The 16,047-nt window shown below is 33.2% G+C and overlaps 1 protein-coding gene across 8 annotated transcripts in view; it reads left to right on the plus strand.

Moving 5' to 3' along the window:
- The window catches only part of LOC108766709 (WD repeat-containing protein 47), a 75,551-nt gene that overhangs the window by 43,035 nt on the left and 16,469 nt on the right, over window positions 1–16,047 (plus strand). The window contains exons 1-2 of one of the 8 annotated variants that reach the window (XM_018516175.1): window positions 12,416–12,637; window positions 13,265–14,016. The exons of 6 other annotated variants lie outside the window; for them this stretch is intronic. In XM_018516175.1, the coding sequence (XP_018371677.1) occupies window positions 13,357–14,016 (660 nt within the window). In that variant the 5' untranslated portion in view covers window positions 12,416–12,637; window positions 13,265–13,356. Of the gene's footprint in view, window positions 1–2,571; window positions 2,608–12,415; window positions 12,638–13,264; window positions 14,017–16,047 lie in introns of those variants that run through there. One more of the 8 variants, XM_018516177.1, reaches the window with a different exon arrangement.

Genomic DNA, 16,047 nt, shown 5'->3' on the forward strand with positions numbered 1-16,047 from the left:
ATAGAGTAAATACGTCAATGCCGCCATCCGCTTAAGTTTTGATATATTCAGGTTCAATTTGTTCTCAGGAATCATCAATTATCATATTTCATTATCATTTTTATTATCACGTAAAATAATCACTGAAATTGTTCTTAAAAGTAAACCTAAAATATTGAACATGAATATTTGCTTTGTATAATTTATTATGTACGTAATTATAGAAAATAACCAATATATAATTAAAATTTAACTCGGATGATTTCATTTCGATAAAAAAAGATCAAATTTTTTATAATTCTTTTTTATTTAAAGATATTAATGTTGTATTACGTAGAAACGTAAAAGATTAAAAGAATTCTGTAGAATTATGTCGACACGATATTTTTGATATTTACCTTCGACAAATTACTATATAATTACTGGATAAAAAATAATAAAGGTTAAACCAGTTATTAAACCGTTTTTTTTTTGTAAATACGTCGGCTTTTACATTATTACGGTGCTTACATTCTCTAACTATTTGCCCTGTAGGTAATGGATCCGCGCATTTCCTGAAACAAATTCCCTGTGTAGATACAACCTACGCACAGCGTTCGGCCGTGAGCGGTTAGCCTACACACTCGCTCCAGCGATAATTCACATTTTTGCGGACAGGTCCCCTTTATTCCCTCCCATTTCCTTCCTCTGGTCACTCGGTTTTTCTATATAACGCGAGAATTATCGCGTGTACATACACACACGATCCATATCGAGCGTCGGTGCGCTCGATATGGTCGGCTTCCGAACACAAGAGTTTAAAGTAGCCTATTGCATCACTATTAGTTCATCGTAAATTTATACATCTGCGACGCTCATGCGATTAGCTTTTCGCATATACATGAATTTATCCATTAATATAACAACGACAAAAAAAATCTATGATAAACTAAACTTTTTCAAGAAATTAAATTTTTAAGTTACGCTTTACAGATAAAGATTTTTTGTTTATCTTTTAATTTCTTTTTTTGATATTCTAAAAGATATAAGATAGATTTATTTATCATTATACTTACTTTATTCGGAATATAAATTTTTATTTTTTTTTAAGTAGATGTGAAATAAATTTTTTAATATCTTTTTAAATATTGCTAATTAATAATCATGTATTAAAAGCATATAAAGAGAACAAGTTTGAATATTTCGTTTATCTATTATTTATATCGGTCTCTTGATGAAAAAATGCAAAGTCGTTCTATGCAGGGCGCCGAAATTCCTCAATCCGGTCTGCGGCCGCACGTGCACGATGCATTTTACCTATATACATGCAGCTTCACGGTCGGCGAGCACGTGCGATTTTCCGCGTGTCACACGGCTCCGGAACCGTTCCGTCTCACGGTACGACGACATCCAAGATGATTGACCGATCGCCGTTTCGGTACCGTTATGAAAAATTGACTCTTATTGGCGTACAAACTGATCAAAATTGACCCACAGGAGGACTTTCGTGTGTCACGCATGTCCACGGTATTGCAACAGTTTTCGCATAATAAAAAATGAATAGTAGCCGGAAGCGAGCAACTAGGTAAATCGTAATAATTTAGACAATAAATGCAACAAATTGGTTGTAAAAATTAGGCTCTCCTTTATATTTTAATTTTCAACTTCGGTGATTCAGATACGTATCGCGCAGCACTGATAGCGAATGATCTAATAAGAACACGGAAGAGCACTTTAAATTATCTGTGGAGAAGAATATTGATATAGGATAATCAAGACGAGTTTTTTGTATGAAGTAGAAATTATTTATTAGATAACTTAGAATTTTCTCTCTACAAGAATTATACACAATTCCGATCCTTACAAAAACTTGTAGAAATTTCCTACAGAATTTTACATTTTAAAATTATTGAAAATATTGAACGCATACCAACAATAATTAATAATAATGAATAAATAAATAAATAAACAATTAATAATAATTTAAACAATTTTTATGGCAGTTTATTTATCAAACTATTGAAGACAGAAATATATTTGATACGAAAGAATACATATAAGAAAAATTTATGTATCTAAAAATCATAATATATGCTAATTGTAATAACTTATATGCTAATTGCTAATTTTTGTAATTTTCACAAATTAGTATTACTAATCTAAGTTTGTCTTCTTATAGAAATAAATTCTTCATGCTTTTTACGTAAATGTTTACATGATAATCCTGATTTAATCAATATGTAGATTTACGGAAATTAAGTGATTCGGAATCTATAGAAATGGAAAGTCCTCTTCTCGATTTATTCGCTCGGAATGTTCGGGGGACTGCGCTCACAAGTCTTTAAGACTGAAGACTTATAGGATCCACTCACGTTCCATTCACATTCGATTCAAGTAGGTAGGGTCATTCACTCTGCTATTGTCAGCCAGACACTCAGCTAGGCCGGTATCTGTCTACCGCGAGTGTTAATTTCCGAATATCTCAGTGTGACCTTGCAAAGTTCCGATTTCGAAGAGCGTCACTTGTTCCTAATCGTCATGCGAGGACTACCATGTTTTGAGAAAAAGTTACTTCCATATTTCGTGTGGACGAGTCGAATTGGTTACGAATCTCTCTCGGATGGTGCGATGGATTCTTTGGAGTTTCGGGTGAGAAAACTTTGAAATCTTCATCTATATATACATATTTTTTCAGGGACTTATTATAATATATTTAAATTATAAGATATTTATTTTTGGTCATTTACAATCATGATACGCTTGCGAAAGAATATTACGAATTCTTTCAATAGCATACCTTACAATTTCTTCAAGATAAGTTTTTCATATTTTTTTCGTCGTAATATTCCCTGGCTTTAATTATTAACGGTTAATTTAACAACATAATTAAAACTAAATGAAACACGTCAAGAATCTATTAAGTGTTCGCTCAACTCATGCAGAATTCAACACCACTAATTAAGTCGATAAAAAAGATTTTTGCATGGTTGGCGAATACTGTTTGTTGTAATTTCACAATGAATAAAAGAGCGTTTTATCATCATTTTATTAACATTATTAATGTGCAAATTATACTTATCAAGTTATCGTCTATTTATTATGTTAGATAAAATTTCCTAAATTGATTTTCATCGTCAAATATTTCTAAGTTTTTTTCTTTTAATATTAATGTGATTCATTAATTAGTGCTCCAATGCTATAATTAAAACTAAATTGTGTATTTAGTAATTTATATTAATATATATAAATTCACTTGAACGTATGATTTTAACGATTTGTAATCTGATAAACAATCTTATAATGCGCACGAAATATGTAGTTTCGAGAAAACGCAAGTTCTCCAGCTCACGTATAGTTTCTGAAACTTTTCGAAACATTATGCAGGGAGACATACACGACGTAAAATGTTTACTAATTTGGTGAAAGTCCTGTATGTAATGACCATCTCTTCATCCTGCATTTCAGTGAAATCGAACGTTCCTTTCTTCGTCTTCATCGTAGTACATGACCTTTTTACCGGTACCACAAACTGCGTTCTGCTATGATCATGATCAGTGGTAAACATTTTCTTTACCAGTGAAATGATCGATATTTACGACCATGAGACGTTGTTCAATCATTCGAAACGAACATATCTATCGTTTCTTTGGAAAATACTAAGAGATACTTAATTTAATTTTTTTCTTTTAGCTTTTTTTAGCAAATTTTTAGTGCAGCTCTCTTTCATGTGTTGTATTATCTGAACACTGGGTTTTCCTTTGAATTTAAATATTGAAATGGATTTTTTGCGGATTATACTAATAGATTTATATGACCGAATGACACTTAGTTACCAAGCTACAGATGGAAATAACTATTACATAGTAATTGACTTAATATGAGTCTTACCAGAGCAAACATGTTTTTGCAATGATCGGTATTTTTCCTTTAATCTAAAATTAAACACATCAGGTTATCCTCTTTCATCATGAGTAATAACTTGTCAGTCAGTCGGATTTCCATTTACGGTAGGATCCGCGTGGGTCGTCGTTACACCTTTGCTCGCCGACGTGCCCGACAACGCCTATGAATATTCGTTTTTTCTCTGATTCGGTTTACCTTCTCAAGTGTATTTCATTATATTTCTGCTCTTTGAACGATTTTCTTATTATTTTTCTAGAAGACACAAATGATCTTCATATTACAAATTCTTAAATTCATTTTGAAATAACGATAACAATAAAGATTATAATAGTACAATCACATTTTTAATTAAAGCTCCAATTACGGGATCCAAATTAGTGCAGTTTCTATATACACGGATTTTGGAGTATTTACATAATTACATTATTTATTGTAAATTGAATATCGCTTCTCTTTGGAATATATTCATGCGCGGAAGACGAGATGATTTACATTGCTAATGACGTCGTAGTCCATCATCCGCTTGTTGCCACCGAAACGATTATTGTTTCTCCATTTGTGGGCGGCAGCAAAACAGTAATCATCATTTAAATGATGATGACACTAATTATACTTGACGTCGAAGGACAATAAAAAGCGCGGCGATGACAATGCGAGCGTCTGCAAAAATTTCAAGTTCATGCTTATATTATCTTGATATACGTGTACAATGTCAGAATGTAAATATGTACATATAATAAAACCTTCTTATTAACATTCTTCTGGAAAACATCTGTGCGTATATCTTAAAAGTACTGCTTATCGAATTATATTTCTTTTCAAAAAATTATATTCGATAATATTCTGAAATTGTTTAGTTATTGTAAACTATCCTATAAAACATGTATTTTTAAAGAGAAAAATTTATAAAATTATATTTTGAAATCTCTTTGATCTTTTTCGTTTATATATATTTTTTAAATATCATTATTTTCAAGTAATCGGAATTATTTGGAGCTGCTCCATTTTTTTACATTTTTTAAATTACGAGTTTTTTAATACGTACCTGAAATATATCAGATAATTTTCAAACACTACATGCTTTGATGCGGATAAAACAGGAACCTACGTTAGCTTGGTGAATGTACCAGAAGATATATTGATGGTAAACGATTTCACCAGTCTCTACCTCGACGATCCTTGGTCATCCTCTTTTCTTTGTACATCACACTGAGGAGCTCTACATTATCGATATACAACAGTCTTTAATTGTTCACGATAATAAACGTATCGTAATAAGCGCGGTAATTTTTCTTACACTGAGAAAAATGGTCTGGTTAGATTAAATAGTAATTCCGGTGGAAAATCGACGAATCAGAATTTTCTGATTAAGTCTACTAGAATTCTAGTTGAGATAACTAGAATTCTGATTGACATAATTATTCTGGTAAAAATAAGAATTTTAATAGATTTTACCAAAAATATTGTATCCAGAATTCTGGTTATCTCAACTAGGATTCTAATAAATTTAACCAGAGAGAATATTCTGATTTGTCCATTTTCAACCAGAAATTGTTTTCAATGTACTATTTATAAAAAGAAAAGCAAATATTTTTTCATTGAACATACGACTCAAAATATAGCCGAATAGCTAAGTTTATTGCCGAGAAAATCTGGGTCGCGATTTTCATGTTGATGGATGTAAGCTCGACCAGGCGCATCTAATAGTAATCCACTTTCTTGTAAATTTCTTGTGATTGCTGCAAACTGGCGCGATCTTTTCTCCCAATCGTGATGCTTGTAATTTGTGAAAACGCGATACATTACAATGTTTGCCGTAGAGTAATTCACATAATACTGATAACAGATCAGTAATTGAATTGAATTTTTCATTGAATTGAAGTGATGTAAGAGAAGATTAAAGCAATTGTATTATTTTTCATCTATGCTTGATGACTCTCTCTTAATACTTTTATATCTGATATTATTTTCAATTTTATTTTATCTATGGTCAATAATTTATTCATTATTGCGAGCGATACAAAGTTAATTAGTTAATTTAATTAGAAAGAAACACATTAATTTAATTAGCCAATAAAATAAAAGTTATTTATCTCCTTTATTAATATAAATTAGAATATTATCTCTATATCTTAAATAAGTATATAGCATAAATTAATTTTGAAAATTAATTTGCAAGTATTGTGTAATAATTGATATAACGATGTGATTATATAATCTATATACTTACATATAGCAATACGATAGTAATTAACATATCGTCGCACCTTTATCTTTATTGATATTTTAATTTTAAACTATCACCATGATGTGAAACCTTTATTCTTCCGCCTTCTACATTGAGGTATCACTTTCGATAATATTTTTTCGACATAATCCGTCAATAGCGGCTTAAGTCATGGTTCATGTATCAAGACCGGACGTATGATAATTACAACATGGCGCACATATACTTGATAATGTACGGTTTACATTTCGTTACGTCGGTTATCGCATTGCCCGTTTTCGTGACAGGTACTGTTTAACCTGCTATTAGTTTTTTTAACGGTACACGATGCCGGCAATCCAGTCATACTTGGCGTTAAATTTTTTATTTCCGCTCCCCGAACTCCGCTCTGAATCTCAACAAAGAAGTCGTGGTTGGTCACATACGCAAGTATTACGCAAGAAAACTGGTCGTGTTTCTTTTTTTCTCACGGTGTATATAACTTCTCGGATTAAGTAAATAAGAAGGTGCGCGTGTACAAGCACTTATTCAGCGAATCTTATTCGCGCAGAGTGCAACAAGTTGTTGAGAACCAATAAGTTGTTTCTCAACTGCAGCTGTCAGTTATCGATAGCTTTTCAAAATGAAAAGGTCAACCTGATTGCTCTGTCACGCGTAAATTCAGCAATTTTCATTTACGCTTGCAGTAGCCACCGAATCGCAGATCGATAAAATCAATACAATTTTACTTCTCATATCGGACTTTCTAAGATCAATGATAATAAAAATGTGAATCGAGTTTGATGAATAAGGAAAAGAGGAAGAAATGTAGACCGTGAGAAGAAATAAAATGTATTGCTCGTACGTCTGATGACTGTATAATGCAGAATCATTTTGCGAATTGAAGTAAGAATTTGGTAGCTGGTAATTCCGGTACCGAAAACTCGGTCAACGTATGCCTGTCTCAGCGATAACTTTGACCTCGACAACATTTCTTGTCAGTGCGCACTTGCAAGTCATGACATTTTCCTTTTGAGAAAGAAGAAATCGTATTGGACACGGAAGGCATCATTATGCTGGTAGATGCATCAATATTTAAGCAATGACTTCGTCTCTTCGCACAGTCATATGAAGGAATAAAATTATACTTGTTATATATAAAGATATTACTAATTTCCATTTATTATACAGTTATATAGTTTAATTATTATACAGAACATTTAAAAAAAGATTATTTGAAGTTCAAAAAAGGATTTACTAAAATAATCGTTTATTTTTCTGTTTTCTTTTATCACAAACTTTAATTTGTATTAAAAGATTAAATTCTAATTGATATTTAATATACAAGTATATTATATCATTAAAAAAATAACATTAAATAGCATTAAATAACATTAACATATTATCTTTTAATAACACATATTATCCTCTAATATCACGAAATATCACCTAATGCGTTTTTAATAATGCGATATTTTTAACCATCTTCCTTTCACTATTACGTTCTAATTTCCAAGATGGTAATCTTTCATCTAATCAGATGAACTCTTTTGCGGTTTGTATGGATCACCCTCGGTTTCGTCATGAGATAATCTGCTGCTGTCTCCCGAACAAACGCCCGCTCCAGATTTCGTTTTCTCGCGATCTACATAGTGAGCTATCGTATTTTAACAGCGATGCATGATAGTTCACCATTGACTCTCCCACGCGACCCAACGTCACTGAAACGAGCGTTTCTAAACGGCCGACCACAATAATTGCTTAAAGATCCACGCAATGACAAAAAGGCATCCGAAAGGCTGCATCCTCTTTTCGCACATTGAGATAAATCGCATGTGCTCATGCCACCGGATCACGGCAATTTACTTTTTGTGTCGCGCGATACTTTCTCTAAAACGCAGATGTCCTGTGGAGGCAACGCATCGACAGTAACATCGACGTCTCCTGTCGATTATATGCTTCGCGGTCTATTTTCCGTGATTTTTGTGTCAATTGGTTCGAGTATCCACTGGGAGAAATCCAGCTTTTATCTGTAACATTTATATCTCGCCGTTGTTCGCTAAACTACAATTTTAGTTCACATTGAATTTAAACAGATTAAAGTACTTAAGTTGAAAAATATCTCAATTGAGAATATTATATAATACATTGTATCACACACATATAGTCGGAACGTTTAATGTCAAATACATATAACTGTAGAAAGTCCTAACAATGAATCAAGTATAATCATCATCATTTATCAATCGGAATTAGATTATTTATTATCGCCCTATCCATCTATATATATTTATTATCACTCTATCCATTTAATCAATATACGTATGAGGTAAGCTTGATTTTATCTATTGCAATTGATCTTGTTCAAATGACTTTTAAACACAGCGAAAGGGTCACTTTCGTTCTCGGCGTATAATCAAAGAGTATTATATACTTACGCTTATCCTGAGAAAACGCAAGTCAATGTAAGTAGTGAAATTGATGCGACGCGCAAAACATGGTGTTAATAATAATTGGTTGAGAATCGAATGGCGATTTACGAACGCGTGCATAATTACACGGTGGCGAAAGGAAATTTCGCATGTATGCGCCGCAGCAACCAATGATACCGCGTATGAAAAAGGAAGAGAGGCTGGAAAGAAAAATGGTAGAGGATTGCCACATATCGCGGCGGATTATTAACGGAGCGTATCGGAGAAAGCAGCGATGGAAAATCAAACTGGCGTGATCATACGCCAGGGCGCTCCGCGATAAAGAAAATACATATCTTTTTTTCTTCAAGGAACGCACTATAAACTTGTGTCTATGAATGTCGATGGAACTAAACCTTATATTGACAAATGAATCTCGTTACATTGTAATTTCTACCGAGAAGGTATTGTTTAACTTTTTTCAACTATGTATTCTGCGGAATATATTTCTCTTCGTCACTCCCCATTTAATGTTAACAAATTAGAGTACTATGTAATAAAAATAAAAATTACTATCATATAAATCAAATTTAAAAAAATGTTTGAATAAAATGGTACATGTTTATACATATAAATAACATTAATTTTGAGCCATAAAATCATCATCCATATCCGAGAATCATGCTATGAATCGTCACAAATTCTTACTTGCGTTTATCTGCAAGACTTCTCTCGCGAGATGCCAAGATCCAGTAATTTGTACCGCGACGAAATATATATATTGCCCGAATCGATCGTTGGGATAAATTCATTCGTGCAACGCTGCACACAGAACTCTTACAAAATCAGCCGACCGAGGAAATTTGTAAAACACGTGATAATATCGATATAATTTCTGGTTGGTTATCGGCATTTATCACAATGTAAGAAAGTGCAACGGGCCATATACGATGCTGCTGCAAGGATAAACCAGTTGTGACTCGTCCCAACGCCTCGGAAATAAGTAGTGCACATCTGTACTCTTATTGTTTATAAATAAACAGATATAATTTCTCCTTTTTTAAAATACGTCATGCTCTTAACTGTATATACATATATATGCATTTTTACATGTGAATAAAGAACTTTGAAATAAAAAATTATCTCACAACGCACACAGTAATTAAATGAAGATTTAAACACAAAAAAAAAATAATTTTAATATTAGCAGAAACCGCTAAATTTTAGAGGATTTTATTCTTATATACGGCCTCAAGAGGAATCTTCTGAAATCGAGAGAAAAATATGCTAAGCACAATATTCTTACAGTTAGAGTACTTTCGTTTTGCATCTGCAGTAAAAATCTTGCTGTTCCTAATATAATTTACTCGTAAGAGGGCACTCCGCTTTCAGTAAATATATTCCTCTTCATACAATAGAAAAATTGTTAGAATAATTTCCAATACATTTTTGATGAATAGTCCAGTGCATTGGAAGAGGAATACTCTTTCTGTAAAAGTTTCTGCTTAGAATATGAGATTACCGGAAATTTCACTTTACAATTAGATTATCTTTTTTTGAGTGAAGTAATATTGTCTATATCAATATGAGAACTTTAATCTAAAATAATATATTGACTACATATTTTTGTCACGAACATCTGAAGATGGCTCAATGACGAAACATGTAATACGTATTTTTATCCAATTTTAGACATTTAATATATTATGTTATGGAACTTATTCTTTTTTTAATGCATATCCACTAATGGATGTTCGCGACTTCTCTCATATGTCTGTGGTTGTACACGCTGGTTGTACACAGTCACATAATATTGGACCTACAATTTAATGTCGATTTATTAGAGATGTGCTCTTGGCAAGGATACTCTCCTCGGAAGGCAATGGGTGGTTTGCCCGTTGCCTTCCGAGAGGAGCTGCAAGCGTTCGAAAACATTTTTTAGTTCTGCCTGGGATCGAACCTGAGATCTCTGGTATAGCAGTCCCATGCGCTACCTTCTACGCCACGCTCGCACTCGTAGAACTTATATATATGCTCAATTATATACGTTGACTCTTATGTGCCCTTCACATCTCTGTATTGTTTTTTAAATGAATATAATTACTCTCTTTGTAAAAAATAATTATAAAATATAATATTTTTATAAAAACAAAATTTGTGCGTGAATAATTAAAAAATTTTGGAATTTTGAAAAAAGAAATAAAGCTATTCAGAATACTAGCTATACTATACCATTAGTAATATTCAAGTTAATGTTATTCGTATCTGTAAAACGGTAAAAAGTATAGAAAGTTCTCTTTTATACGAAGTCCAGAAATCTTCGTAAAAAAACATAAGAATATACACGTAAATTATATTTTATAAATAGCTCATACATATTAATATTTATTTTTTTATACATAAAACAATTCTGTGATTTTTCTGAAATAAAATTTAAAATATATTCCGAAGTCTTCTCTTTCTATGTCAAAAATAAAATTCAAGCGTAATTGAATTGCAAATACATATAAACAAATTCTTGAAGCGTGCACGTATCCATTTTCGCAGCCGCCTTGATACGAAGGACAGAATAAAGTAGAGAAATAGGGTAAACTATTACGTTGTTATGCATATGTTTTCTTCTCTTTCTTTGCCTCAACTCTGTAACAACCTTCAATTCCGTCTTGACGCACATTGAGAATTGTTGCGACACAATTCGCGATTGAATTCGCGGAGGCAGCGCGTTTTGCGTTATGAAAATGATCGAGCCAACACGTCAGTTCTCGACGCCCACCTTCGTTCTCACTTCCTGCGAATAATGACGCGATTTCTATCTCGAAACAAGATTAATACGAGCGGATGGGCCTCGGTGGTTGTCGCTGAAAAAGATGATCGTGCAGTGAAAGCGAGAGAGGATAGAAAACGAATGTTGCAGTTGTTGCTCTCCTCTATTTTTTTTCTATCCGTCAAATACATCGTCAAACTCTCTCAATGGATATGATTATCTGTTTTCTCGGTTCACAGATCTCGAAGATAAATCTTAAAGATCTTGTTTACGAGATTTTTGGATGAAATAAGATTAAGATTATAAATTTTCACATGAAAATTTCTTTATTTATTCTAAATTTCTGAAGAAAAGGATTCATTTTTCATCAATAAATCGATGCCAATGGCCGCATTTCTGCAATATACGTCTCTACTTCTATACAATCTTTTCCTAATTCTATTTCTATTGCATGATTTTTCCGCGCTACGTTTCTAATGAAGATATCCCTCGCTGGTTCTTTTAAATGAGATCACACGCATATTGCAGGACTCATGCAATTTCCTTTGTTCTTTACAATATAATTATCTTAATAATTATTCTAGTACTTCTACTTTAATTTAATATCTTTATTATATCAATTTTGCAATTAAATTAAATTTCACTTACATGGAACTGATTTATTACCAACTACAATTATTTTCTTATTAGCTATATTTTCTATTATGCTACTATTTTTTGTAATATTAATTTTTTAACGATACTTTCAAATTATGAAAGAAGTACTGCAGTGAACAAATCGAAATATAATATATATTCAAAATACATAATATATTTAAAAAAATTCTTTTGATTTTTTTTATTCGAATTTTTATTAAAATTCTGATATTTATAAGAATTATGTATTATTGTGAATATTAGAAGTTCACCTGCTTTCTCAACCTTTCTATTATCTATGTCGAAAATGTACTATATTTTACGCTACGATAACAAGTGTTGACGAAATTCATAAATCAATATTATTTGACGAGTTATTTAAGTTCCGAGCAATCTTCTCCCCAATAGAGTGCGAACTACTCTCGCTTCGCACGATACGCGCAAAAGAAAGGGGGATGAGTTTCGCGATGGTAGGAGAGACGAAGTCTTTCGCGTTCGGACGAGGAGAAGTGGGTCGTTTCTCAACGGATAGTGGCTTGGCGAGAACGTAATCTACGCACTCCTTCATCGTACCCAGCTGAGCACGGGCCGCGATAGTTCGCGATCTGCGAGATTATTTTCGATCGTCCCAAGTGTTTCTCGAGTGCGACAGAGAGCATAGTGTTTCTCAATAAATCTTCGAGAAGAAGAGGAAATTGAGATCCGACAGCGACAATTCAAAAGAGTACGATGTCAGCCAAAACGGCAGGACCTTCGATTGTCAGTGGCAACTGAAAATTAATAAGTCCGCCCGAAAGTGAAGTGAAGTGTCGATTTTGACAGTGATTTTTTTCTTTTTTTTTTTCCTTGAGACTCTTACTGCATTTCTTGAATTTTCTGGAGGACATCGAAAAATAGTAAAAATCAACCAAAATTTCTCGTCGCGCATGATCGAACTTTTCTCTTGATCCTCGCTTTATTGTCGTTCCAACGAGAAACATTTCTAATCCAGAATCTCTCTATTATTCGTCCGAGCGTGCCAAAACTCTCTAAGTGAGCGATCAAACGCCGCTTTCGTCGACATTGATCTTTGACGACGTTATTACCATCGATGTATCAATAATTTTCCAGAAATTTTCATCCAGAAATTAATAATTTTTAGATAAACGTAATAATTATTTATTTTGCGAGAACTATTTCAGCAACTGATTTCTAAAAAGAATTTTTATTTATCAAGAAAATTATAAAATTATTTTGACTAAAATGGTCATTTGAAAAACATTTTAACGTTCTACAAAAACAATTAATATCTATATAGAGATATAGATATATAGAATACATATATATATTAAGATATATAACTATAGAGTATATTTAATAAAACGTATATATTTTCTGATTAAAAAGATCAGTTGAAGAAATATGATATATACCTCAACTGATCCTAAGTAATTAGCTGCGGAATCTTATATAAGGAGCAGCAAAAATCACAATTTACGATGGGCGACATCCGAGTATTGGATCCACGCATGGATCCTCGTTTCGATTTGAAACACCGACCTTGGCCGCCAATGTACAGAAACAACCGAGCACCATCTTATTGTTATCGACCTGTACCCTTGGACACTTTGGCCCAATGGATAACTCCGCACGTTCCCGATTACAATTACGTGCCCGCCCCGAGAATCACTGCCAATCCGAATAAATCGCGGGATTACTACTACTTGGCCCCGTTGTATAGAAACGCTATGCCGCCTCCACCGCAAGCGATGTCGCCGCTTCAAGTATCGCCGGTGGCGATGCCACCACCTGGCATGATGATGATGGAACGGCCAAGAGGACGAGCTAAGAGCTCGGGCGGCCTTACCAGAAGCATGCCACCTTGCACCTGTGCTGTCGGTAGAACCAGGTCTCTAGAGGATGTCAGAAGCGAAATGAGCGAGTGGGACGATTATCACGACGAGAACGGCAACCATTTGCAGAGGAACAGCCCTAAGGGCGTGAACGTGTGCCGACAGATTCGCAGGTCCATGGAGAATCTCCTGGACGTTGATACAGAGGAACGCGCGTTGAACACGTTCGAGAGAATCGGCAAAATCTGTAAGAGGTCCGAGGAGAATAAAAACGACAAGACGGGAAGACGACGTGGTAGTTATATGGTGTGTTGAAATCTTTATAAGCAAGCTTTTTTTTTTAAGAAATATGAGAGGTTTTATGATCAGATGTAATTTTTTGCCATTTAATTTATATTACCGAAAGAATCTTATTATACACGTATTTATATCGCGAGTCAAAATCTTACATAATAAATATTTAATACATTTTTTTAGTTATTTATTCTTGTACATATAGGTAATCGAAAATATCTTGTTATGCCATGAAAAAAATTTTTTAACGATGTTAAGCTTCTTCTATAGATAATTAATTAAACGCTTTTATTAATTGTATTGCTTGATTTGTTCGTGTTTTTTAATTTTCAATATATTATAACATCGTTATATCTATTTTTTGTATAAAATTTGTATACAAATATAATAATACTATCAATGTTTAATGATATTAACTTAAGCTTTTAGAAATGATTAGCGACTCTATTTGCGTCATATCTTAAGTGACTGAGTGACTGGCCATTCATTCTCGATATAATTTTTCATGCAAAATATCGCGCTCGTATCTCCCCATTTAACTATGTAACTAATGCACAATTTCGCACACGCAAACACGTCAGAACGACTTTCAGACTGAGATTTACAGATCAGTGAGTTTGCTAATCTAGTCTGGGCGATCGACTAGTTGCACAATCCATGTCTCTTACGCTCTTTCCGGAAACGTGCTGCTTCTCGCGTCGTGTTCTACTAAATTAGCTAAATCATCCGGCAATGGCAAGATTATAATTGCCTATGAGTTTACAAAACACACATTTCAAGGGGAAACCACCTAGCGACATTCATTCCACACTCCCAATTATACAATTCCGGAACTTGGTTGATGTAGCGTGGGGATAATTGCTTTTTCTCGCGTCTGTTGCGATTCACGAATGTCGGTCGAAGAAAGTGCTCCGTGGAATTTAACTTTGCTTACAGAACGAAAATAAATAAGTCATGTTTATTGTTCCAGAGAATATCGACTCGAGTTTATGCATCTAAAAAAAAAAAGATTGGTTGCTGCAGTAAGTTAGATGATAAAATATGACATAGCATTTTTAATTGGCTGCAACAGCCAATTTTTGGTTGCGTTAGTCCATCCGCAATGTCAGTATAGGATTTCGATAGGCTATCCAAGAATTGGTTGCTGCAACCAATTAAAAATGCTATGCCATATTTTATCATTTAACTTGCTGCAGCAGCCAATCTTTTCTTTTAGATGCATAAACTCGAGTCAATATTCCCTGGAACAATAAACATGATATTAATTAAAAATGCTATGCAATATTCAGCCAATTTTTTTCCAATGTAATAATAGTCACATAGAGGAACTTATCATATAATTTCTAAAAACTGTTAAATTCCTTCTACAAATAATTGATTAAACATTTCATTAATTTTATTGATTGATATTTTATTAATTTTGATTTGTCGGCGCTTTTTAATGTCTAATACATACAATATCGAATGTTGTGTCACACATCTATTATACAAAATGCTTCGAGAACAACAGTATGTTGTTCTTATATGAATATGCACGAAATGAACTAAAAGAAGTGACGGAACGTATATAATTATAGACTTTAAACTTTTCTAATCTTAAGATAGTTTAATTCGAATTTGAACTTTTACTCCTTTCTATAATTAAATCCTTTTTATATTTTCAAATGTTACTTCATTCATATTCATGTTTGCAAATATCAAAAATATAGTTGTTGCACAGGTATCCTGTTCTTTCTTGTTATTGGTAACACGTTCCGGTCCATATATTTTTCTAAATTACGGCTCTTTAATGATCCGTATTTTCGACTAACCCGGGATAGAAAGTGTTCCTTATAGGTACTAAGTTAATCAACCGTTACTTCATTATTAAGAAAGTTAATTCGCCCCGTCGAAATAATCGGTAATCAACGCGAATAATCTCAATCTTCTATTCCACGCTCCACGAAGTTACGGAGAGATCCTCGCTGACGATCGCGATTATATTCCATTATTTCTCACGACCGATCGCGTCTCGGCGATCCATTGCAATCTAGTATACATCGT

The sequence above is a fragment of the Trachymyrmex cornetzi genome, unplaced genomic scaffold, assembly GCF_001594075.2.
Source record: "Trachymyrmex cornetzi isolate Tcor2-1 unplaced genomic scaffold, Tcor1.1 scaffold61, whole genome shotgun sequence".
Lineage (NCBI taxonomy): Eukaryota > Metazoa > Arthropoda > Insecta > Hymenoptera > Formicidae > Trachymyrmex > Trachymyrmex cornetzi.